General features: G+C 37.7%; 1 protein-coding gene across 4 annotated transcripts in view; it reads right to left on the bottom strand.

Annotated features, from left to right (window-relative positions):
- Positions 1–27,821, bottom strand: part of PCDH9 (protocadherin 9) — a 779,374-nt gene that overhangs the window by 307,575 nt on the left and 443,978 nt on the right. For 2 of the 4 annotated variants that reach the window (XR_003989991.1, XM_030476037.1), the window contains exon 3: positions 8,063–8,264. Coding sequence is in view for 3 of the 4 variants with exons in the window: in XM_030476037.1 (XP_030331897.1) it covers positions 8,063–8,264 (202 nt within the window). In the remaining variant the exon portion in view is untranslated. Of the gene's footprint in view, positions 1–1,754; positions 1,774–8,062; positions 8,265–27,821 lie in introns of those variants that run through there. The other 2 variants (XM_030476039.1, XM_030476038.1) reach the window with 2 other exon arrangements.

The raw sequence follows: 27,821 nt of genomic DNA, 5'->3' as shown, positions 1-27,821 counted from the left end.
GGAAAGTATGCAAATTGGTATTTGTATTCAATTAGTACTGTAAAAATGAGGCAAGAAATTAAAAAAATTCATTTTCTTTTGAATAATGTTATGTGCAGGTAGGTAAGAAAGACTGTTAAATCTCCCAAAAGATAAGAGTATTCCCTTAGCAACAAGAATAGCTGGGATTCATTTCACACAAAAGGTTGGATTTGATGGAATCAGCTAAATTTAGGTGTCTAAGCTTCCCCTATGCACAATGACAATCTAGTCAATACAGTCTGGAAAACTATGCCTCTCACATTGAATTAGACACCCAACTGAGTGGGTGTCTAGACTCAATTATGATACTGACTAGGTCTTCACTGACTACAATTGGAGCTCAGACTACCTAACTCATGTCTGAATGACTTATAGGTACACAGAGAGGTTACATATATAACACCTGCACTTAGTTAACTAAATTTGCTAACTTCTTGAATGAATCTCAACCTAAACCCCACTGCTGCTGCCTAACAATTGGTGTGCAAGACCAGTTTAAAAATATCCTGGGGTGCTTAAGGTGTTTGCATGTGGATATCAAAAGTGAAAGAAGGCAGTGCAGTTAACAACAGGTAGGCAACCTTGGGTATTTTAAGTAGCATCTACATTCTGGAGCTAAATTAATCCCAAATGTCTATATATGAGTTTGGTATTTGAGCTCCTATTACACTCCTATTTCACAGTAGAAATATGGTAAATGGACTCTAGAGTGAAATTTAGCCAACCTTTTTTTAGGAACCTGCTCTAAGATGAAATTAAAGCTTTATTGATCAAGAAATTAAAAAGGGAGCTTAGACACTTAGGATAAAGTTTTAGATTTCTACATGTAAGCATTCAAATTCAGGAAACTATAATATGGAGCTGAGCTCCATCATTAATGTCTGGAACTAACACTTGTACCTGTTGGCTGCTTACTAGAGCCTTCATTCATAACCTGTGGTGGGACATAGGAACTTCTCTATGAAATCTGCTTGATGAAGTTCCGATACCTAACTTAGGAGCTAAAAGTACTTCTCATATATAGCCCCTCCCACTGCCCACACAAAGTATGGTGCAAGACAGACCATTGGTCTTATTCCTTTATTACGTTCTTATCAAGCCTAGCAGGGTCTATATTTTTCTATAAAGAGTGTTTAGGCAAACTAGCATAGATATTGAGTCTCAATATAGTTGCCTTATAATTGCTTTTGGTGTAATTTCAGATATCTTTTTGTTACGTTGCCTGGTTTCCTATAGAAAATAGCTCCTGTGGCATGTATGTCAGTTATGGATGTATTTGCACCTTATGTTATCACAAATGGCACTACGTTGTTATGTTTAGGCAAATGCATCAGAAACCAGTAGCTTGGTGAATACAGATTTTTCTTTCCCTCTTTCTTCACATCTGTATTGCATTGGCTGGATGGTCGCACGCAGAGAGTTGCAGTCAACGGCTCAATGTCCAAATGGAGATGGGTAACAACTGGTGTCCCTCAGCGATCGGTGTTGGGACCAGTCCTGTTCAACATCTTTTTCGGTGACATGGACAGTGGGATTGAGTGCGCCCTCAGCAAGTTTGCCGACGACACTAAGCTGTGTGGTTTGGTTGATACGCTGAAGGGAAGGGATGCAATCCAGAGGGACCTTGATACACTTGAGAGGTGGCCACTGCCAACCTCATGAAGTTCATCCAAGCCAAGTGCAAGGTCCTGCACCTGGGTTGGGGCGATCCCAGGCACAGCTACAGGTTGGGTGGGGAAGTGGTTCAGAGACCTGCAGAGAAGAATTTGGGGGTGTTGGTTGATGCGAAGCTTAGCATGAGCTGGCAGTGTGTGCTTGCAGCCCAGAAAGCCAACCATATCCTGGGCTGCATCAAAAGAAGTGTGACCAGCAGGTCAAAGGAGGTGATCCTGCCCCTCTGCTCTTATGAGACCCCACTTGGAGTACTGTGTGCAGAGGGGTTGTAACTAGATGATCTCAAGGTCCTTTCCAACCCTAACTATTCTATGATTCTATGAGTCTATTCTATGATTTTAGAATCACAGAATGTTTGAGATTGGAAAGGACATCTGGAAATTGTTTAGTACAACCTCCCTGCTCAAATCAGGGTCAACCAGAGCCACTTCAGTTTTCAAAATACCCAAGGATGGAGACTCTACAATCTCTCTGGCAAACCTGGTACAGAGTTCTATTGCCCCGATAGTAAGAAAGTGTGAGTGGGGTTTTTTTCATTATGTTTAAAGAGAATCGCTTTGTATTTCAGTTTTTCCCTATTGCCCCTTCTTTCATTTGGTATACCACTGAGAAAAGTCTGCCTCTATCTCTATTCTCCTTCCCCGCACACCATCATGATTTTTACACTTTAATAAGATCCTTTCTAAGCCTTCTCTTCTCCAGGATGAACAGTGCCATTTCTCTCAGCATCTCTTCAAGTGACAGATACTCTAATACTTTAATCACCTTTGTGGGCCTTTGCTGGACTCGCTCCATATTTCCATTTCTCTTCCATACTGGGAAGCCAAGCACTGGACTTGGCACTTCAAATTTGTCTCACAAATACTAAGCAAAGTAACCCTATTAACCCTTCTAATTTTCTCTTACAAGTCTTACATAGTCCAAATGCCCCATCTAGCCTTTTCAGCTCACTGCTGAGGACCTGAGGACCACCTCATCTTGGATGGCAGCAGCAGCAGATGGAAAGTTCAGACACATTAGGTGTACATCTTAGAGAAGTGATGGGACAAGTTCTCATCTTGCTGCCCATTCAGTGTCTATGCCATCCTGATTTATGCTCCAATTAGCTTTGGGGTAAGGGGGGAAAGAGAGTAAAACATGAATAGATGTAACAGTGGCTTTTCTAAACCAGGACAGTTTTAAAATCCTCATTGTAATGAGGCAACAAAGAGATGTAAAGAGATAGCAATACCTCTTGTATCTTTCAGATTTTATTTATCTTTTTAAAGAAATAAGGGCATGAGCTAAGATTGAATTCAGACTATTTTATAGCTCTTCAGTAGGCTAATTCACAACTTGACTCCAGTTGTTCTTACTCCTACTTGCCTGCAGCTAAATGTGACAGTGTTAGATTCTGTGTGAGGTATGAACTTGTGTTTAATGAAATGGAGGAAATGACTCAAAGGCAAATGTTCCTATTTTAGTTCACATACATAGAGTCTCATATTATAAAAACACAAGAATAACTATGGACAGTGATTTATCTAGAGCTAAGCATTGACAAAGTAACATTTCTTCCTACACCTTAGGATGTTCAGCTATGGACTCCAATATTGCCAAGTAAGACGTGAAACTTCTGAGGCAATAAAATGAAAGGCAGGATTAAGCAGAGGGTATGCCTGCAAGGTTAAATCATCATCAGCCACTGGGTGTAATGATTGTGACACTGTAAAACCAAAGCTCTCTGCATGAAAGGCTTAGCTTCTCCACATGGGACCCTATCATATGACCAAGTGTAATACAAGACAGTCTTGCCTTTACTCTGAACTTTAATCATAATTAAACCACTGCCACAGACATATTCCTGCTTATTACTGGAATTATAGTATGATTTAATACCCCTGACATCACTTGGATAAACTACCATAGTATTGGGTTTATTAAAATGTGGGAATTCAGGTATTTATCAGCCACATTTATCCATAAAATTTTCAATGTACTGGAAATGAAAAAGCTATCCACAAACAATATTATTGATAGGCAGCATAATAAAATGATTTCCAAGAATATGGAATTGCTTTGTAATTTGTAATTAATAATTTAGGACATAATGGAATATTCTACTTAATTTGAAGGTCATCCTTTTTACTAAGTGTTTTTGTTACAATTTTTTCTACAGCTCCTTATTTTTATAAAGCTATTATTTTGTGTTATGTAACATATATTGATAATACTTATTAATGAAGTGTAGAAATTAGGCAAGCATTTACTTAGTTCTATAAACAACAGAAGACATAAATATTGTATTCCTGTCTGGTTTTAAACCATTGGAATTATTGCATAGATTCATCCACAGTGTATAGGAGGCTTTCTCCCTAGAGCAGGTCTAACACTCTACTAAATATATGCTATTCCTCTTTATCTCTTTGAAGAAAAATGAATCACATCCACAGCTTGCAGCTATAAAAATGTGATTTATCAAGCTTTTTCATTAAACTGCATTTTTCCCCTTCTTTACACTAGGAGGCACATTTTTCCTTCATACAGTTCTATCGCACAGCTCTGCTGCATGAAATCCTTAGATACTTTAACAATTCCAATTTAAATTTAAGTCCCTGACAACCTTTACTAAGCCACAGTTAAATTCTTCACTAATAAGGTGGGTTGTTTTTTTTATGTCTACAGAAAACACACATATAATAGTGAAAAATAACACTCTGAGCCTGACTGTTGGCAAAGAAAAACACAGTTTTGTGTGATTACTAAAGAAATAATCCACACTAGAATACATCAGACAGCTGTACACTTCTGCTGTAACTGATGATAAAGATGTTTGTGTTAAATGTTCATTTCTTAATATGCACATTTAAAATCATTGAAAAGCAGGAATTTTGGTAATAAGACAGTCTATGAAGTCATGCCATCTTACAGTGACCTTTTTTTTTTAGATCCTAAAGAAACTTTATGTTTTCTGTGTTCTTAACTGACACACCAAAAGGTAAAGAACTTTAATCAGCTGCTATCTTCCTTTAGTTTTCATAGAAAGTGTTATATACAAGCCTTTCAAATGCAAAAGATGGTGTTCCTTTGGAGAACACGTAAGGTCAGCATTCCATACACCAAGGCACAGTTCAGAGTATTCAAAGCCATTAGTTTCCAGAAAATGATAGAATCTCCTTTTTAGCATGCGCCTTGTTTTGTTTGTTTGTTTACAGACTCTCAACACTATAATATTTACAAACTTTTTTTTGTCATCATTGTGACAGCGTAGCCAGGTATGTCATGCTGCTTTCTCTTCCTATTGACCCATGCATTTGGCAAAGTCATGGTCAGCAAGACAAGACTAAGGTTGTTAATCACTGCATTTAAATGCAATAAGATGTTGTAATATACACAAAGCTTGCCTTACAAATCAATATTTTATGCAAAATTAAATCATCATAACCATGACTCTTGAATAATGAGACTTCCTGTAGTAAATTTGAATTACTTGTTGTTATCACTTAATAATGCATAACAAAACCTCAGTGCTGGTGTCACTCTGTAATGTTATATTGTTTTTAAACACGGTGAATTGTTGCTCACTGATGGAAGAATTTTTGTAAAGTGCATCAGGGTGTAAATGAGACAAAGCTGAAATACAAGGAAGTTGCAACTAACTGGCAGGTTAACATCATAGTCCTCTGACAATGAAGACAATTTTGAGTGATACAAACCAAACTTGGACTACACATGTGATTCTAAAAGTTCATATAAATTTTATTTTTTACTTCATATTTCTACCTTGTTACCTTTCCTTCAAAACCACAGTGAAGGTGTGTGGCTGACAATACTAGTGTCATTGGTACCTCTCTTCACTTCAGTTTCTTCAAGTTAGAGATCTCACTATTTTAAGATTAGTTAGATGAATGTACTCTCGCTGTGTACATATCTTTCATTAAATCATGTAATTGTAGCTCTTCAGTCTCTGTAGAAGCTAATGATTGCAAGAAAATATGGCAACAAGGTTTCTCATACCTTTGTGTAATAAGTTATCAAGATTTTTAGCTTTTTTTTTTCCCCCCTGTTTCAGGTTTTGAAGACCTGGCCCTTGATTACTCTTCAAATATAACTAAAATAGCAGCATACTAATATTGAGAAACAATGGCTGCATTTTTATTCATATAACTTCACAGTGTACAATAATAAATTGCACAATTCACCGAGCATTAAAGCCATTAACCAAAATTGCTCTCACCATGAGGCAAAGACTTTACTATAAAGATTAATATCATATTCCCGTGAGCTGAAACAAACTTTTACTTAGAATGAACTTTCATAAAAATACAGTGGGACAAATCTCATTTTTAGTGTAGATTTTTTTCTTGAAGATCATTAGAAAATGTTCCCATAAGCACTTTTCTTTCTCTTCACTTAAAACATTTAAAATAAAAATGTTCTGCCACATTTATAATCCAAAAGTAGCAGTAGTACATGTACATGGTAACACTATGACTCTCCATTAAGACTTATTCCTTACTTTATAGCTGTATCTTTTACCTCAGCATGCCCCAAGTACTTTCATAAACAGCAATCCTTAAACAGCCACTGAAACGAAACTACCTCTACCATTAAATACACCCATTTAACATTTCACTGAAATAGAACTAGAAATGCAGTTTATAAGTGTCAAAGAATACAATGTTGAAATGATACTACATCAGTTATTTTAACCATGAACATATATAAATATCCATGAAGTAATTTTTCCCAATTACCAGATAGCATTATTCTCTTCTGAAAATCGGCACAGGATTGTCAATAACCATAAACTGCTTTAAACTCCATTTCACATCTCTTCCAAAAATTTGTGCCTCCAGTAGCAAAATAACTTTTGACACAATGCCTAGGCAATAGCTTGATACTGAGTAAGATATAAAAAGCAAATGCATCTAATGGGTGCCATCACTCTCTTCCTAGCTTAGGTTTTCCTAGGACGATTTCTGTCACAGTAACGGACATATCATTCCCTTCTTAGTTTGTGAGACTTGATGAGATCTGGAATGCATTATTTCAACGTCTGTCCTAATTCAGTCTGATGAATGTGGAAAAGACTATAATTCAATAATTCACTGATCATCAGTACAGCTCGATGGTTAGATTTTCATGAATTTGCCATGAATTTAGCATCCCCAATGCTAAACCAGGTGTAACCACAGACATATTAAAAATTTTCATATAGCTTTTAAGAACACTTATTCACTCTGCCTAATCTTCTATTAGTCTCTGTATCAGGTACGAATAGATAATCATTATTTATATACTATATTTGCACAATGTACTTGACAAAATTTCTAAAAACCACATTTTTAATAACTTGGTATAAAGTTGACTCAGACCATTTTTCCTAACTCCTGGAGGATTTTCATATCACATTTTGAAGAGATGTGCAATTCAGTCAGTGAAGCCAATGTGACAGTGCCAACATGCCATGCTGCCTTAAAATTCCTCTCTGATTTTGTTAAATCTTTCACACGTCTCATACATGGTCAGAGAATTAACAGGATAATTCCACTTAAGCTTCTCACTTGCTTAAGTAGACATACATTCTTGCTCAAAAGTCAGCCCATTCACGGTTGTTATTCTTTTATAGTTCTTTGTATTTCTAAAGATTTAGGGTTTAAGATCATAGTTCCTGGGGTGCAAGAGAACTCAAGTTCTATTACTTTCCAAGAGCATAGATAAAACTTTTAACCTTTGTCTCCATATTCTAGAGGGAAAACAAGAGGTTTAAGGGCAGTGTTACTGTCCCCCCGTCCACATCTCCCCACCGCCAGTTTTCAGCATGTTCAAGTCTCCACATTCCAACAGAACATCATGCCATTCCAATCCAACAAAGAAACCCTGTGTTTCTTGTTGCTAGAAGGGAGAATTGTAGGTGTGTAGTAGAAATCTGGATTCTTGAAATTTTTCAGTGCTTCACTGATCTACTCTTTTCTATGTTAGTCTAACAGATAGTGTCACCTCTGTTTCCTTGCTCTTTAAATTTGTGTTTAGAAGACTTTCCTAACACAAAGTCCAGTGCTAAATAGCAACGGCATTGCATTCACCAAGAAAAACCCGCTACCTTGTAGGAGGCCCTTCTTCCCAGCTGTTCTCGCTTACTGTGCAATTAGTATGGAGGTTTTTTTTCTTACTGGATATACTTTTGTTTCTACAGTTAAACTACAACATGAGGCATTTCAGGTAAACTACATTATTTCCTAACAATCATTATGAGCTGACAAGACCAAATATTCATGCACATGCTTAAAAACATCTTTAGCATTGCAGAGCTCAAAGGGATAAAAAAGAAAGTAACCCAGTTACTAAAGCAACTCAGATAAGCAGAGCACTGATAGTGACTCACCCGAGTTGGGGTCGGAGTTGCCATCAGCTTCAGTCCTCTTGTCCGGTGAAGCCTGGTCGTAGAATTCGTCCTGCGGCGGAACCAGAGGGAGAGGGTGTGAGATCAGGGTTCCACCACCCACCGGCTCGTGGTCTCCCAGACCACTGTCACTGCAGCTTTCCTGGGAGCCATCAGGGAGGTGAAATGTAACACGGCGCTGGGACTACAAAGAAGAGCATAGGACACACTGATTAGTGCTCTTCTGTTCTCCTGACTTTTTTCCTTTTTTTTTTTTTTTTTGATTGGTTGGTTGGTTTTTTTTTAGCTTTTGACATACAAATAGATTCCTGTTAACGCATATGAGGCAATTGTTAATATCATATTTGCTTGTTTTATTTTTTCTTTTAACTTGCTTTCACAGCAACCCAGGGAAGATGGCAGGCAGGAAAGCCAAATTTCAAAGGTCTGCACATGCTCATCTGTGAAGTAAGCTTCTCATAAGAAAATTATCAGTATTTAGGTATATTTTTCATCATTTTAAAGGTATGATCTATAAAAACTCTCTTTAAGAACCAGAAGCTGTTGCAAACTATGTTATGAAAAGCTAATTATATCAGAAAATGTAATAAGAATATATTTCTGAGGTTAAAACCTGTACTATCACTATTCATACAGGAAAAAAAAGTTCGCAAAGTTAAACAAACCAATAAAAAATTTTGTCATCTTGCAGGAATAGGAGGATATCTAAATGCATATCTATAAGGAAATTTAACTGATATCAATTATCAAACTAAAATAAACATTTCGGTTTGATAATATATCTGTGCAATTACAATGGTCAGCAAAGAATCATAGAATGCAATGATGGAATAAGTAATTTTCACTCTTGTAAGAGAAAGAAAAATAAGCAGTGCATACTTTGTTCAAAAACCACTATGAATGAGAGACAGAATTACAAATTTTCCTGAACTTATTTTAAAAAAACCAAACCCACAGTCATCTCAAAAGAAAAAAAAAAAAAAAAAAGAACCTGCAGTATACACTTGGATTAGTTAACTGTTATTGATCTGAACCTGTCTCATCTGGAGAAATAACCTGACTTTGTGAATTGTAGCCACATAACGATACAGTGATTCCCCATGAGCTCCAGAGCCGATAGCACTGCTGAGAATTGTTTAGCAACCACAACTGTGGGATTCATGAAAAGAATATTATAGGTCTTCATGGATCAAAGCACTGCAACTCTGAAGCAGTGGAAACAACTAGTTCAAGAGTATCTCAAGAGAGTGGTTAAATTAAGTTAAGCACATCTTCCCACAAAAATCAGCTTCAGCAGCAGGGAGCCTGGGTGGTCTGGTTAGCTAGATCGTTTTAGAATAAAGAAGAGATTCATAAAGTTTGCCTTCAGCTTAATAACTGTTTAGTTTAGTGGTTGCTTTCTTATCAATATCAGCTATCTGAAAGTTAAGGGTTATATCTAAGCTAAACATTCAAGATTTCTACAAAGTCACTAGAGAAAAGAGCATTAGGAAGATACGGATATCTTCCACTAGTTACCATTTTTAAAGAAATTAAAATCAGGTGTCTTGTAGCCATCCAAAATTCAAGTAAGTTTTCCTGAAATTAATGGAAAAAGCATCAGGCCCTGACTCTTTTTTTTCCTCACTTTTTTTTTTTTTCTTGTGATGAGGAAAACCTCAAGTTAATAGTACTAACTGTCTGTTTGCTTATTAAAAACCATTTGTTAATGGTAATTGCTACCATTTTATATGATGATCAATATCCTCTACCAGGTTTCTTTTTATTCATCTCCCTTGGGTGGACATAGATAGTTGATTAAGTCAATTCTGGATTACTGTGTAATTCAGTATAGAAATAAATGTCATACTACTTGCTCTGGGCTGTGGTTTTATAATTAGCATTTTTCGTTTAAGTTCCTTTTCTAGCTTTAGGATTAGAATCCAGTGGTAGCAAAACCAAATAGATACTCTCAGTCATTGAGTTGTATTCATTTACATCAACAGAGGTCCTAGCTTCATATACTATCGCTTTATATACCGTCACTTTATATACTATCACTAAGCAAACTTTTGCTTTCTTACCTTCTTACAGCTTTTTCATTCTAGAATTGCCACCCTGAACAATTTTATTGGAATTGCTAGCAGGCATTTTCCTTTTAATATGAACAAAATAGAAATATAGCTAACTACAGAGCTTAAAATCTTCTCTTTCTGCATTTATTTTCAGTAACCCAAATTTAGAGATCTGTTTTTCCAAAGTAAGACCTTCTGTCACTAGGAAAATCAGTAAAAGGCACAGGAAAAGGAGATTATTTTCTTTTACTTTTTTCACTAAAAAAACTCTATGAGAAATTATGACTGAGAAAATAAATCCTTAAAGTAAGGGAGGTTGTGAACATTTCAGTTTAAGATTCTGCAAAATAATTAACCCCTATAATTAATTGACCACCTAAACAAAAAGAAAAAGACATAATTACAAAAATGGCTAGTTTCATGAGTTATGTATTAAAAATAATGATCTTGGGTAACAAAAGATCCTCATACTCGTCAAAATCTGCTCTGACTCTACACTGACAGGGACCAGTCAGCCAGTAAAGTGACACAGGCCTAACACCAATACTGGCAACTTCTTTGCTGATGGTGCTATAAATTTTTAAATCCATACTTTAAACTATAAATCTAAAGGTCAAGTAAACAGTGATCCAGTTCCAGAGGTGATGAATGGACAGCAAGTCCACCAAGAAACTTTAGACTAAGCTATGCCATCAAAGCAATGGGGGGGAAAAAGCCTTCTACAAAGAGACACTAGAAGCAAATACTTAGGCTTAGGCATATACATTAATTACAAGGGAAGACTGTCACTCAACCTACTGAGAGCTTATGATGGTGTTAAGTTATATGATATACAGCCACCTCCTCTGGCTGCCTGGTCCAGGATCCTCCTGCCTGGCCACTGGAGCCCAGCCCAATGGCCAGGGACCCAAGTTTCTGCCCAGGCTGAGGAATATGTCTGCCACTTTCCCCTTTGAGCTAGCAAAGCTGCTGCAGCACCAAAACAGCATGTATCCCAGACACACACATGAAACACACACACATGAAACACAGCGCCACAGACCAGGCACTGCTTTCAGCAGCACTCACATTCAGGACTCACACCAGACTCAGCACAGACAGCCACATCCCCTCCTCCTCTTGGGCTGGCAGAGGCAGAAGGTCACTAGTGCAGCTCGCACACCACACTCCCCAGGTTCACCAGCACATCCACATTTTTGGATCACCCAAGTGTCAGCACAGCCCCTCTGCCTGCCCAGCACCACTGCCCAGATCCCAGCCACCCTTACCTGCCCCTTGGGTCCCTGACTCTCCAGCTGGTCCAGCTGGGTGGTTGCTGCACACACAGCACTCACACACCTGTCCCAGAGGCACCCTACAGTCACAGCTCCCCTCAGATACCAGCACAGACCCTCCACCCGCCTGATAGCCCTGCCCAGACCCAGCGCCTCCTACTCGCTGGCTGGTGCAGCTTGGAGTTTGCCAGTGAATTCACTCTCACGCACCATGCACACCTGGTCTGGGGAGGGTACAGACGCACGCCCCCAGCAGCTGGCATTCAGCACACAGGCTGAATGTCAGGCTGTGACCCATGGTCCTGATCCAGCGCTGAGCCCCTCACTTTTACACTGAATTTCTTGTCTCTACTATAGTATCAGGGATTCTTCTTTCAGAAGGGAATCCTACAGCATGCTTAGACTATGCCTGTATTTATCTTCTTCCTTTTGCAACCAAATGCAGCTTCGAATTTTTTTTTAACCTAAAGATGGGATCAAGTTATTCTGAGTAATGAGTTGGTACAATACTGGTACAAACGATAACAAGTAATTACAATCTTCATTATGCTGCAACATATGCAGGATTATATACAGCATGAGGTGGGGTTATGGTTCAGGTCCGCAACACTTGGCCAAAATTCAAATCTAAGATCTGTAGCATATTCAATCATAAAACATCATTTAGAGGGGGAAAAAGAAGGGTTTTCTTCAGGTCCTGAAAAACATTCAGTCTTTATTTTTAATCAGGAAATATCACATCATTGTTGTATGAAGCCCAAAATAGAAAGGAAAATTCAGTCAAAATAATAGGTCTTTAATCTGTGTCAAAGTAATTTCAATATATAATTCAGAACAATTTGACTCAGTATGGTTTTGAAGCTGGGCTGAGTTTAGAAATCAGGACCACAACTGGTACCAGTTACATGGAATCGCTCTTTCAATCACCAATTCAGCAGATTCTATAGAGCTCATCCAGGTGAAGCATGACTTCACACCCACAAGAGGTATAGAGAAGAATTAATTCTGAATCTTAGATAGTGATAAAGGATAGCAAACTGGTGCTGATAAAAGGACAGTCCAAGCATAATAGGAACGTGGGTTTTTTTTTTTTCTTTTCATACCAGTGGTCAGCCAGCTGATACTTTCTTTAATCATAGTAACAACCAAATTATATCAAATCAACCACACATGAAACTGATCTAGCTGCTTCTTTTGTGCTACAATGAAACCGAATGCATACCTAGTACTTTCTACCAATTTTAATTTAATTCAGTGATTCTATGATTCTCTGAATTCTAATTGAAAATTAAAGGAAAAATCTAGAAACATCTGAAGCAGTTTCACAATTTTTGAGTGCTGAAAAAAGTTTTGTACCAAAGTATTTCGGACAATCATAGTTGCATGAAGTGTATTCTGATACCAGAATTTGTAATTCATTCCATACAAATCTATTGCTTTGGAAAGTGGCATAGAGCATTAAAGATACAATTATGAAATCCTTACTTAAGCAAAATAATTGGTAGGAATTTTACCACAGCATGGATTTCTAGAGAAGGTGGACCAGTACCAGTGAGGTTTGGACACTGCTTGTGAGAAAGCTTTTTGCTGCCTTATTTTCCCAGAAACCCTCATACACAGGCAGAAATTGGGCTGTAAATAGAGTAAATTATGTTGTGGTCCTGAGTGCTGAACTTCTAAGGTAGAGGAAAGATCATGCCATGTGATATTGAGTGTTTGAAATATCCTACAGCAGACGAGTTACAAGTTGTGTTGGAAAGAGAACTTTCACGTAGGAAATATAAATACAGGTTTTCAAAAACTCTTCAGTGCTTTCCATTGTATGCTAGCTTCTAAAATGCATTTTACTTCCTGTTATGGGTTTGAATCTAACCACAAGTTACAGAAATCAGCATTAAGAGGAGCTTTTGCATGGTGAGATTGTTTTATTCTGAAAACCAGACATTCAAGCTTCGTACAACTGTTGTATTGTTTTTGCTAATCAGGGATCCAAGAAATAATTATACTACTGTTCCATTGCTGAATGTCTCACAGGGGCAGATTTGGCTACAGATCCTATCCATTGTTATAAAACAAGCTATAATTAAAAAAACATTTCTACACTGGGTTGTTGCAAATAGAACCTGCTGAATTTTAATCAATCAGCTGAGCTGGCTTCTGAGTTTACAAATCAGTACTTTAAACAAAATGCCCTCTCCTCCACTTGTTATAGTTGTAAGTTAAGAGCCTTGGTTTTTGTCCTTGATTTTCCAGACAGGCAGAAGTCACCAAAACACCTAATTCACAGAAAGTCAAATTAAGCTTTACAGAATGGTCCATGCTCTTGCATATCAGAATATATATTCAAGCATGACACATCTTTTATTTCAGATAGGGAGATTTTTCTTCAACAAAAATTGTTTCGCTTTCCTTACTGAACAACTATGCCATACTTTGTGTAAGATGACAAAGGAATATTATGCAGGAAAAACAAAGACAAAAAAAAAAACCAAAGCCACAACATTCTGGGAATATTTCCCTTGTGGAAAGAATGTTGAAATGGAGGCTTAAAAGAGAAACTTGAGAAAACAATTTACCTTTATGGAAGATAAACGAAGAGTCTATACATGAAATACTTTACTGAAACTTAAAACCCACTCTAGTTCTTCAGAGAAGAAACTTATTTTAAAAAATCCAGTAGATAAACACCCTGAAATTATGTTTGTGCACAAGTTTAAGACAATGTTGTCAGGACACAAGAAAAAAAATATGCTTTATTGGAGATCCTCTGTGGAAGATGTCTGTTTGATAAAGTTTGTTCCTCACAGGATCAAAACAAAGTCTCTTGGTTCATGTACTAAAACATGGATATATTTATTTTTTTGTGAGATCAAGCTTGTAAATAGAAGTCAAGCCACAAAATGACAACTAATAACAGTTTCAGAGGGGAAGAGGAAAGATATGCTGGGCACCACCAAGCTTTCAACTATAGTTTAAACCCCAACCAAGTACACTATAGTTTAAAGCATTCTTTTTTCACAAGATAAACCACATTTTTCTCTTAAATCCCTATTTTGGAAGCACAAACAGTGCATCTTTTAATGTGGCAAGAGTGTGATCTGGGATAAGGAAACACCTTTTAAAGTAAAATACAATAGGAAACTTACACAGAAAATATCTATGCATTTGCTCCGTAGAAAGAACTGGCAAGGTGTTTGAAATAACATGTTGTTTATTACTTTGTTTTATAAATAACAGTTTGTTACATATTTTTTTCAATTCTGACTGACTTAATGAAAACTCTAAAATCTACAATCTACCTTCTATTTTCCAAATTGGAAAGATTAATGAAAATGTACTTCTGGACTGTGAGTTTCTTTCAAAGTGTGTAGTTGTAATGTATCTTGCAGAAAGGACACAAAGCACCTTAAACAGGGCTTTGCATAATTTAGCTTAAAGATCACTTGTACACTCCTTTCATGTTTCATAGAATCATAGAATCATAGAATAGTAAGGGTTGGAAAGGACCTTAAGATCATCTAGTTCCAACCCCCCTGCCATGGGCAGGGACATCTTGCCCTAAACCCTGTGGTCTAAGGCTCGGTCCAACCTGGCCTTGAACACCGCCAGGGATGGAGCATCCACTACCTCCCTGGGCAACCCATTCCAGTGCTTCACCACCCTCACTGTAAAGAACTTCTTCCTTATATCTAATCTAAACTTCCCCTGTTGAAGTTTGAACCCATTACCCCTTGTCCTACCACTACAGTCCCTAAGGAAGAGTCCCTCCCCAGCATCCTTGTAGGTCCCCTTCAGATACTGGAAGGCTGCTAGGAGGTCACCAAGCAGCCTTCTCTTCTCCAGGCTGAACAGCCCCAATTTGCTCAGCCTGTCTTCATACAGGAGGTGCTCCAGCCCTCTTATCATCCTCGTGGCCCTCCTCTGGACTCGCTCCAACAGCTCCATGTCCTTTTTATGTTGAGGACACCAGAACTGTACACAATACTCCAAGCGAGGTCTCACAAGAGCAGAGTAGAGGGGCAGGATCACCTCCTTCGACCTGCTGGTCATGCTTCTTTTGATGCAGCCCAGGATACAGTTGGCTTTCTGGGCTGCAAGCGCACACTGCCGGCTCATGTTAAGCTTCTTGTCAACCAACACCCCCAAGTCCTTCTCTGCAGGGCTGCTCTAAATCTCTTCTCTGCCCAACCTGTAGCTGTGCCTGGGATTGCCCCGACACAGGTGTAGGACCTTACACTTGGCTTGGTTAAACTTCATAAGGTTGGCATCGGCCCACCTCACAAGCGTGTCAAGGTCCCTCTGCATGGCATCCCTTCCCTCCAGCGCATCAACCAAACCACACAGCTTGGTGTCGTTGGCAAACGTGCTGAGCACACACTCAATCCCACTGTTCATGTCACCGACAAAGATGTTGAACAGGACCAGTCCCAAAGCCGATCCCTGAGGGACACCACTCGTTACAGGTTTCCAACTGGACATCGAGCCATTTACCACAACTCTTTGCGTGCGGCCATCGAGCCAGTTTTTTATCCACCGAGTGGTCCATCTATCAAATTGATGTCTCTCCAATGTAGAGACAAGGATGTCGTGCGGGACAGTGTCAAACGCTTTGCACAAGCCCAGGTAGATGACGTCAACTGCTCTGCCCCTGTCCATCAGTTCCGTGGCTCCATCATAGAAGGCCACCAAATTGGTCAGGCAGGATTTCCCCTTAGTGAAGCCATGTTGGCTGTCACCAACCACCTCGTTGTTTTTCATGTGCCTTAGCATGTTTTCCAGGAGAATCTGCTCCAAGATTTTGCCAGGCACAGAGGTGAGGCTGACTGGTCTGTAGTTTCTCGGGTCTTCCACCTTCCCCTTCTTGAAAATGGGGTTATATTACCCTTCTTCCAGTCATCAGGAATTTCACCTGACTGCCAGGATTTTTCAAATATGATGGACAGTGGTTTAGCAACTTCATTCGCCAGCTCCTTCAGGACCTGTGGATGGATTTCATCAGGTCCCATGGACTTGTGCACGGTCAGGTTCTTAAGATGGTCTCGAACCTGATCCTCTCCTACAGTGGGCCTAAGGTCTTCATTCTCACAACCCTGCATCTGCTTTCCAAGACTTGGGTGGTGTGGTCAGAGCATTTGCTAGTGAAGACTGAGGCAAAGAAGTCATTAAGAACCTCAGCCTTCTCCAAATCCATGGTAGCCAGTTCTCCTGATAGATTCCGGAGAGGGCCCACATTGTCCCTAGTCTGTCTTTTATTTGCTATGTATCTATAGAATCCTTTCCTGTTATCTTTTACATCCCTTGCCAAACTTAATTCTAGCTGGGCCTTAGCTTTCCTAACCTGGTCCCTAGCTTCTCGGGCAATGCTTCTATATTCTTCCCAGGCTGCCTGTCCTCGCTTCCACCTTCCATAAGCTTCTTTTTTCCCTCTAAGTTTCCTCAGCAGCTCCTTGTCCATCCATGGAGGTCTCCTGGCCCTCCTGCTGCACTTCCTTCTAGTTGGGATGCAACACTCCTGAGCACGTAGCAGGTGATCCTTGAATATCAATCAGCAGTCTTAGGCCGCCCTGCCCTCTAGGACTATACCCCATGGAACCTTACTAAGGAGGTCCCTGAAGAGGCCAAAGTCTGCTTTCTTGAAGTCCAGGGCAGTGAGCTTGCTGCATGCTCTTCTCACTGTCCTGAGGATCTCAAACTCAACCATCTCGTGATCACTAGAGCCAAGGCTGCCCTGGAGCGTTACATTTCCAACCAGTCCCTCCCTGTTGGTAAGCACGACGTCAAGCAAGGCAGCTCTCCTTGTTGGCTCCTCTATTGCTTGAAAGAGGAAGTTGTCTTCCACACAATCGAGGAACCTCCTGGATTGCTTCTGCTGGGCCATACCGTCCCTCCAACAGATGTCAGGATGGTTGAAGTCCCCCACGAGGACAAGGGCCTACGAGCGTGAGGCTACTCCTATCTGTAGAGCGCTTCATCCACAGAGTCCTCTTGATCAGGTGGCCTGTAACAGATCCCCACCGTAATGTCCCCCATCGCTCTTCTCCCTTTGATCCTGACCCACAAACACTCTGTTACCTAATCACCCGTCCCCAGACAGAGTTCCATACTCTCTAGCCTGTCACTGTCATAAATAGCAACGCCCCCTCCCCATCTGGCTGGCCTGTCTTTTCTAAACAGCCTGTAACCTTCCCTTCCAACACTCCAGTCATAGGAGCCATCCCACCATGTTTCTGTGATACCAATGACATCATATTCCTGTAGCCTTGCACACATCTCTAATTCCTCTTGCTTGTTCCCCGTACTATGGGCGTTTGTATAGAGGCATCTGAGCCGAGTTCCAAATGAAGCTGACTCAATGGCTGGGCCAGCTGAAACATCTCTACATCGCTCCAAGCACTTATTACAGATGCTGGCAGCTGACCAGGAATGTTGGGAGGGATCAATGCTCCCCTCCCCCAACACATCTAGTTTAAAGCTTTCTTGACCAGCCTGGCAAGCCTCCTACCAAAACAGCTCTTCCCCTTCTTTGTCAGACCATCTCCACCAGCCTCCAGTAGACCTGGCCTCCCAAATCGAGTCCCATGTTCTAAATAGCCAAACCCCTGACTATGGCACCACCATTCTAACCATTTATTAACCTGCCAAATGTGCCTAGCTTTTTTAACATCCTCCCCTTTGTCCTGGAGAATCGATGAAAAAACTATATCTGAGATCCAGAGCCCCTAACCATCTCTCCCAGGGCTCTGTAGTCCTTCTTAATGTTCTCCAGGTTACTATCTATATCTCTGTCTTACAAAAGAATATGAATCCAAGACAAAATCATTCTACTTTCTTTGTAAAAGCCTCTCTTGCTTCTCCCAGTAATCCTGGCTCAACTTTGTGTTATGTACAAATTGTGCTGTAGATCCCTGCAATTTACTAAGCAAAATGGGTTTGTTTTTTTTTTTTGGCTGCATGGAAACTGAACTCCCTCATGCAGTCCCCATGACAGTCCTTATTCAAGGATCCTACTTGCATCACATGATAATCCATTCTCCATGCCCATCTTGATATCTTCCCCACAGAACCAAGATAATGGAGATAGATAAGGTTTCCATCAATCTCTCAGGCTAAACTAAGAACGAAAAAAGAAAAAGCAATTCCTACTGTATCTTCATGCTACATCTTCATACTATGCTACCCATATAAATAGCTGGAGTGGATAGGTATTTACTTGTTTTCCCCCCTAAGGTCACGATGTTGTTACTGATCTCAGAATGTAAATTTTTGTTATACCAGACAATCGTTTGATTTCTTCTGCTTAGTTTTGCAATACTAAAATTTCATATAAATCAGTAAATTACTCTGTAATATATTAAAAGGACACATAAATATAATCAACTATTACAACACTACAATTACAATCTACTCACTGACTGGGGAGGAAATGACTGCCTGCTGGTCCCAAGTGCATTTAAATGTGGAGAACAAACAGCCTCTCTGGTTGGGGTGTTGTTTTGGTTTTGCAGAGACAGTGAATGAAGAGTTCATTCACTGAAATCAGTCAAATCCTATAGTTTTAGTAATTTTCTTTTGTAATAACATTTTTTTTTTTTTGCTTTTGTGGTGATATTCCTTCATTTTATTTCACGAAACTGTACTCTTTGTGCCATAAAGTATTCCTGAGTTTTACTAGATTTTATGTTTTGAGGGGGTTTTTTTGTTTGGTTGGGTTTGGGTTTTGTTGTTGTTTTGGTTTTTGGTTTTGGTTTGGTTTGGTTTGGTTTTTTTTAATTGGAGACTGAATACTGACAAACCTCTAGCTAAAGACAATAAACACAGGGCTATCATATATTTTATTTTAAGTTTTTCCTTCCTAATATCCACTTAGAAGGCAAATACTCCTTTTTCTGATGGGCATTGTTACCTATGTATGATCATCCTGATTGCAAGGTAAACATGACTTAAGAGGAAAGCAGAGTGTTACAACTTAATCTAGTCTAAATCAGAGCGTTACCTTATTCAACATGGAAGTCTGGTAAAATACTAATAAATTTTCAACATTTTGAGTCTTAGCCCCCTTTCTCCTGAATTAATTGTCTGAGACTCAGGAAATGAGTTCTAAGCCTACAGTTATGCAAATTATTATCTCAGATACATGGAAAGGCAAGTGGGGGGAAGAGATGGAAAATGCTGTGCACAATAAAACATAAAAGAAAATAGCTAGGTGTGCTACTGGTAAACAACTAAGCTAATGTTCAGAAACATTATTCACCCAAATGGCTAGACATTAGTAAACTACAGTTTCTTATATTAGTGCATGTCTCTTACCAGAAACTCTGTGGAAAATAACACTGAGAAGGGATTAATTGAAAACGCAATTATTTGTAGATACCTATTAAAAATTAGTGTTATATGTGGGATAGTTTTCTAAACACATTGTGGTTAATGGAGAAAGACAGGCAGCTCTAGTGAACATTTGTTCCATCCTAAAAAGACACATGTTCGTAAAATAACAGTAAAATGCCTTTTTGGGATGTCTGTACTCATTGACTAGAGATGACTAGGTAAACTTACATATTAGAAGACTTAAGACATTAATTTCTTTGACAATTGTGCTGATATACTGCTTGACAATAGAGAGACATGAAAATCTAAAAAATTTAAATGCCCAAAGTTGTCCTACTAGTGAGTAAAGGTAGATCTTGTACTCCGCTCCTAACTATTCAGGCACCTGACTTTAGACATGCCACACTTGAAATTGTAGCTGCCATTAAGTATTTAGGATACAAGAAACTGAAGAAACATATCTCACTGTCAAAAAGATACTACACTGATTTACCTGTTGCTCTGGCACATTTTCTAAGAGCTTGTTTGTATTACAGCATGCAAAGAAGCTGACATATAAACAATTCAGTTGTAATAGAATTATATTTTATGTGATCTTTAGTAACTTAAAGACTTCAGTGAACTTCAATTGTTTTGTTTAGTTTGATTTTGGTGATGAGCTCCTCCTTGCAAGACAGATAATGCAGATTACAAGTGCACTCAATTGAAGAAGCATTGCAGAAGCACTATACCAATTATAACAATAACCAGCATAACTTCTCTACACTCTGAGAAGTTTTACATTAGTAAAAAGCATGTGTTGATCAATAATGTATGTTAACAACTAAAATGCAGAAACAGCGGTTGCTGAAATTTTACAAGTTTGATTATAATAATAAATTTGTCCTGATTTACATTCTCTAAAACTCATCTGGCTTCAGTAGTGTGAACATTGTAATAAAGTTTCAGGGACTTTCTTTTAATGATAAATTACATTCTTAATATGAGAAAAAACAATTGAGAATATTTCCCATCTGAGGAATATGCATTATCTGGAGGCTGCTTAAAAAAATAACCCTAGTATTTTTATCTATGAAAATACTGACTGTTATATTTGCAATCCTATTTATAATGTTAAATTATTTTTATAATATTTAATGACTTACAGAACTATCACATCAACTAAAATTTTTTAATTGTATTGACTAAACTGATAGATGTGGCACCATGTCAATAATCATTCTTGATACTGCATCTTATTGTCAAACCTAATAATTATTTTGTTACAGAAGTGCTGTATATTTATGCTTTCATCACTTTCCGTCACTACAGCAGATAAGCAGAGTACCAAGAAAAAGGAAAGTTTTCAGTGATTTTCAGGAAAAAGAAAGATATGTAAAGACCACTTTCGCATTCTCTTCCATTCCTTTAGTATGGCATATGACATCGGAAATCGAGTAGGCCACAGCTTTTGTGTAAAGGTAGTAATCTTTTGTATGGGGTGATGCAGCTCTCACTCTGTATTAGAACTAACCTCAGGATTTGAATACCTTGGTTTTAACTGTGTATATAAAAGGAAGAAAATCATACTTCAAAATCCACACATTTAGGAGCAAACAACCAGCTGTCCATTAGGAAGATTTGTATCATAGGGCTTTAGAGGTAGTCAGATTAACAGCGTTTTAAAAGAAAAACAAAAAGAAAAAAAGAAAAAGAAAAAAAGAAAAATTTGAAGCCCTTTAAATGATCACACTTTGAAACAGCCAGTACTCTTAGTGACATTGTGATGTTAATCTTCACACATATTTATGTGAATTAGAGGAAATTCAATTAAGAAGATGATATTGCTCCTCAATAAAGCAAGGATTAAAATATGCAGAAAAGAAAATGAATTCTCATAAAGATTATAAGGATATCCTGTATTAGCATGGGGGTGGAAGGAAGGCAAGGAAGGAAGGAGGCTCTCAATGCAGGGATGCTGTAGGGAGAATAGTACTTTAGAACATCACCTTCTGAACTAGTACTAGGGTGTGTAATGGGTATCTGTCACCGACAGCTCACTGGTTACAATTAATTCTGAGTCAGCAGTCATGTCTTCTCCTACAAGCAGGGAAAGCAGAAACAGCAGCAGCATTGCCATTTGAAGATAAGACCTTTTACATGCTGTGAGTCTAGAAAGCAGTTGTACATCTATTAACAAAAAGGACACTATACCTGTCACATTAGATAAACGGATCCACATTGGAAGAGCTGAAAGTGGACACAATTGTCAAGGATAATACAGTTAAGCTGGTGCATCCTGGGAAAGATGCAATTTCTATAATATTTTAATTTTGAAACTAATATTATTATCCCAATCGATTGCACATGCTATAAGTTAATAAAACACCCCTGCAAAAAAATATCTGCATCTCTACTAGAAAAGGAACTAGGCAATAATGTATTACCTATATTTTGTTACTTGAACAGAATGTCTTTAAGAACTGCTTTCCTAAGTGCAGTTTTCTAATTATTTTTTTTTTTTTTTCTTATTTGAACTCCAAAAGCTTTGGGGTTTTCATCTTGCATATGTAAAAGTGTGCTAAAGAAAATGAAAAAAAACCCAACCCAAAGCAACAAAACCAAATCCCCAGCTTTTCACTTAGGATTCTGTAGAGAACAACACGTATTACAAAAACCAACCACAAATTCTTCTTCCACCACATACATCATCTGCCTGGTAATATCTTATGATGTCTACGCTCAAAAAACTAAATCCACAGAGAATGTTAGGACTTTCAGTGGTTGAGTAGGCTTTTTTGTTTTGCTAACGGGTCTTTCACTCCTATGCTATGTTGACTGTTGGACCAAATCTCTGCTACAGATGCATAATGAAGAATAAGCATATTAAGGTAATTCCACACAGAGACTTCTAGAAAAAAATATAAAATATGCTTCAGCAGCTTAGCCAGTTAGAAAGCTAAAACCTCATTTTTTAACAAACAAGACAAAAAAAGAAAGCGGAAAAAGTAAGGACTTAATGGAAATCAGCTACACAGAGAAGACAGTGCTACTACTGTACTATCAAAACAGCAGATACTCTCATAGGTTTCTTACTGTGAGAGTAGTTAGAAATATAATTTCTGCTGGCCTCAGGTAGAAGCTAAATGAAAGCTGACAAGAATCACTATTATTATTTGACTTCATCCAACTTTCAGTATTTTCCACAAACTACATCTGGCATGCTCTTGCCACATTAAAAGTTACAGGGAAAACAACAACTCTAACAATCATACGAATAGTTTTAAAAAATGTTGCCAATGCCCTGAGTCCTCTTAGAATAAGCAAGCCAAAAGGTAATTTTGATAGTCTGTGTTCATGTTTTGGTATCGATGATCTAACTTAATTTGTGCCAGATGAGTTTAGTGTTAGTAAAGTGAACTCACACTGCTGAATTTCTTTCTTTCTTTTAGTGGTCTAAAATAATCACTTCACAGAAGTCTTTCAAGTTACATCGACTGGTGGTAATAACCATTTACTTCTGCTTAGCTTCTGTTGGAAATAGATTCAAGTCAAATAGTCGAAACCACAGACTTTCGAATGATCTTGCCCTGTGACTTTTCTAACATTATCTGCTTACAAAATGAAGAAAGCAGGACACTGGACAGTTATTTTGAATGTAAACCATTTAGTGATTAGTGCATATTTTTTCCAAATGTACATACTAGCAAGTTCTCATTTCATATAATTTGTTGGATGCCATCACTTTTGATCCCAGTGTTTAAAAGTGATGGACTTATTTATGCACTTTACAACTGGAGCACGTGACTACTTCTATTAATACAGATAGCCAAAGACTGATGACTTTTAGGTCCAACATTCACTAATATTTCAAGGGTATTTCATATTTATTTTGCAAATTACAGCTTTTCAGTAAGCAAACTGACAAGCACAAACCTTATGTTTCTCTTTCTGTTTTATTTCATGCATCAGTACTAATCTAAATAAAGGCATGAAAAACAGAGCCACAAAGGAATGAAATTGCACTTTACAAGAATATTGTATATGCATATGGCCTGTGTTTCTTTGGTTTTCATTGAATAACAAAAAAAGAAGTCCAAAGATGTTTTATCTAAACCTAAACCAATAGTTCAGGAGTATTGCTGTTATGTCATGATACATTCTGTGTTACATTACTAGCTATCTACAGAACAGATAGGACACATTTCTGAATGAGAATTCAGCATTAGAACAATTACTAAATAAATGATATCTATTGGCAAATTGAACCGAGTTACATTATTGGTTTAATACCAATTTCTCATATAGCTGTAGGTCAGGATCCTTTCTGATATGAGCTACTGTGACAGATGGAATAAAATGCATGGTGGTACTTGGAGATTTAAAGTGTTATCAAACTACAGAATACATCACAGAACTCAGTACCTGTGGAAGCCACCTTATCTCAGTCTTCACGAGTTGACAAGGCATATAAAGAATGCATCTCAACCCCTTGGTTTGAGCTCTATTGTTGACAGATCAAAGATATGTAAGTCTGATGTATTTCCACAGGAACCGCAAGTAGGGTTATAACTAGTCAAAAATGGCAGATAACCACGTCTACTTCAGCAAAAATCTGAAAATGGAAAGTTGTTTTGTTTTGGTTTTTGGGGGTTTTTTTTTTTTTGTTTGGTTTTTATTTTTTGTTTTGATTTGGTTTTTTCAGAGAGAATGAGCAGAGGAAGAAGTTGTCATTATTACATTACAGTTACTAATAATATAAAAAAGCAGTGAAAAGAGCAGGCAAAACAACTTCAAGGCTGAGAAAATTTTCTGAAATAGAGACTTCAATACTTGTTCACAGAACTTTGAATTTCATTTGTAGAAGGAATAAACATGGGCCTAACCTAGAACCTAGTAACGGTACTGGAAAGTTTCCCACTGATATCAACGGGTTAGGATTTGTTTATTAGCACTTTCACTAACATTAAAGCTAATAAAATCCCAAGTTTTTCTTGTCATTTAACAGTCATTGTTCTGAATATCTCTGACTTTACCAACCCTTTTAATCTAAATCACGTCACTCACAGATACTATCTTTTGTACTGAAGACACTCATCATACATAATCTACTTTTTTGCCTTGCAGCGTTGGATTTTCTTTTCCAGTATATGCTAATAAGTGTTCTTTGGATATAAAAAATTAAATCTGATTATGGCTTCTTAAACAAGCTTTAAGCATATTAAATTATCACTTAGATTTGACATTGTGGTTTGTGTGTCAATGTTTTCTCTGCGTGTGCAGATTCTTGTGCTTGAACTTCCTAGAATCAATGAAATATATAGCCTTTTAATGTCTTATCTTTCTAGTTTCTAAATGGAGATCAAATTCTTATGTGCAATTAATCAACCATATATGAAGCATCCCCTCAACTTCCAAATTACACAATGGCCAAAAAAAACATAGTCAGAAATTATGTTGCAATCAAAGTGAGATCTTGATTTCAGTATGAAACGACAGCAGGTTTCATTAAAGGCCAAATCCTGCAGCTATTCTTCAGAAGGTAATGGAGGCCTTGCACTGCAGTAAGGATCGCTGATTTTACTGACAGGTAATTATTCAATTAAAACTTCCATTACACAATGACAGACTTGCCAAACTACTAAAGTGTTAAGCATGCATCACATTTGGTCAGACCATTCCCCACATATATATGCAGGTCACAGAGTAGCCATAGAAGTCCCACTTGGCACAGATGTATTACCTTTGCTCCGTAAAACAGCACAGACGTTGCACCAACGCAAAGTGACAACAGCTATAATAATGTAATGAAATAAAACAGCAGGTAAGCTAATTAGATCAGTCTTTGGTATCAGGCATTTCTCTGAAATATTTCCTAGAATTAGGAAAAAAAGCAGGTAAAACTAGATTTGGGTAAGTGCTCAACACAAAATTACTTTTTTCTATGGGAATAGTCATAGATAACATTTATTGTAACTAGTTTTATTGAAAGGAAAACAATTAAAAAGATTAAATAATTAATTCTGCATCTAATGCAAACAAGAGCCTAAAACATGTATGTATAACAGATTAGAGAAATGCCTTATTTGCACTTTGAAAAAGGCCAGAGGGTATGGGCTTTGCTCTGTAGAGGCAAGGTTATTTATCATTATTTCTTAGGAAAATACATAGTTCAAAATCTGTGGAATTGGAACTAGAAACCCTCTGGATAATGTATTTTCAATAGCAGTCCTAACAACAACAGCAAAAGTAACAAAAATAATCCAACATCAAACTGTACGTAGATAACTTCATAATGAGGAAGCCAAATGTTTTCCACACTAGGAAAAAAATGATATGGTACATGTCCTGCATTGACAGATGGAAGGAAAAGAAAGACAGATGTGCTCTAATTTCTTGATTTCTTTTTCTTTCATCTTTTTTTTTTTCCCCAATAAGATTTCAAGCATAGATGAAACTCTTTACTCAATAACACTGGCTTCAGATATTCACCAGAGCAGTAAGGCCAAATATCCTTTAGGTCTTTGCCCACTAGTATCATCTCAAATGATATGCAGTAACAAGCAAAATGACTAACAGCTGGCACTTTCCTTAGAAATGGCAAAACACCAACCAGGTCCAGTTCGTGCAGCCCTTGCAGAGGGCACCATATGGAATGCTAGCCTGAATCTTAACAATTAAAATCAGGGGCCAGGTCAGACAAGTAGCATCTTAAAGAATTCATGATACTGAGTTTCTAAGCAAAACTGAAAATGACAGAGAAGCTAATGTGAGAGGATATAACTAGTCATTCTCACCCTGGAGATGGAAGGTGATCATGTGGTTAAAGTACAGGACATGGCATTAGAAGACTGACTCCGCGACAGATTTCATGTAAGTCTCTGTAATCAATCAAAAGTTTCCAATCAGACTCAGAATCAGGTACCTGGGGTCTATCTTCCAGGTACGGAGAACCTCCTGACAGTGGCCAGCTGCTGTCATCTGCCAGTGATGTGAAACACTCAACATTTTTGCTTATTGGTATGTGGGAAAGATCATTGCCTTCTTTTTTTCAGTTAGGCATGATGCTTATGAAAGCTAACATGATATTTGCAAATGAATTTAAGATGCTCAGATGGCAAATGCTATCCAAAACATAAATATTTTATTATTTTATAATTTGAGATGGAAGAAATAAATTTATAATTTTAATTTAGCTGATTGTAAAAAGCTTAACACTTAGCAGGGGAAGGGTGGAAGAAAAAACAGAAGACTGGCTCTATGAGAAATAACACTCAAATAGGAGTGAAAACACTCAAATAGGAAAGAATGCTGTTTCCTCAGAAAATTTACAATCTGATTGAAGACTGGATGAAGTAAAGACAACAAGAGTGCCATAGGGAAATAACAAAGGTAGCAGGAACAGCTCCACATGAGTTCTATGGTTGGTGATTGTGTCCTGCTTGATGGATCATAATCGTTATGCTTTCTGTTTTTTTCTGGGTACTCTCCTTCTTAAAAAAAAACCCAACCAAAAAGCAGCAGATTTTCCTTGGCTTCTTTTCTTTAATCTCCTAATTTTAATTTTATGGTAAAGACTACTTTCACAGTAAGCCTTTTCAGGCTTTGATTTTTAAAACAATCGTAAATAGAAATTACATTTCTTCCTCCCCCTTTTTCATATTTCCTTGTAAAATCTGGTGGTATTTTACCTGCAAATAGGTAGGGCATCCTTGGCAAAATAAACATAGCAAGACCCACTATAAAATAACAGCAAGAAGACGATACTCTGCATAAAAATTTCTATTAAATTGCTCTGAAAATACCTAAATGTAAGTTTTCCAATAATTACAGGAGTTGCTTTAATCTTAAAAGAGGTCATTATTCTGTGATACTACTCAGCTAACTGTGTTTCCAGGTTATCCTTTATTGTCACTTCAAAGATATTTTTAACTAGGATTTCTCCAAAAATACAAAAATCATTACTAAAGTCATGCAATACCATACATGAGTAGTCCAAGTGAAACCATAAATCTATTCATTTCTGGAAAAATTATGAACATTTATAAACAGTACACGATATGGATGTTTATCTATGATAATATACAAATATTGCTTATATAATAATGG

This window comes from Strigops habroptila, chromosome 2 (assembly GCF_004027225.2).
Source record: "Strigops habroptila isolate Jane chromosome 2, bStrHab1.2.pri, whole genome shotgun sequence".
Classification (NCBI taxonomy): Eukaryota; Metazoa; Chordata; class Aves; order Psittaciformes; family Psittacidae; genus Strigops; species Strigops habroptila.
The sequence above is the reverse complement of the archived record's forward strand: the minus strand, read 5'-3'. Positions and strand labels throughout refer to the sequence as shown.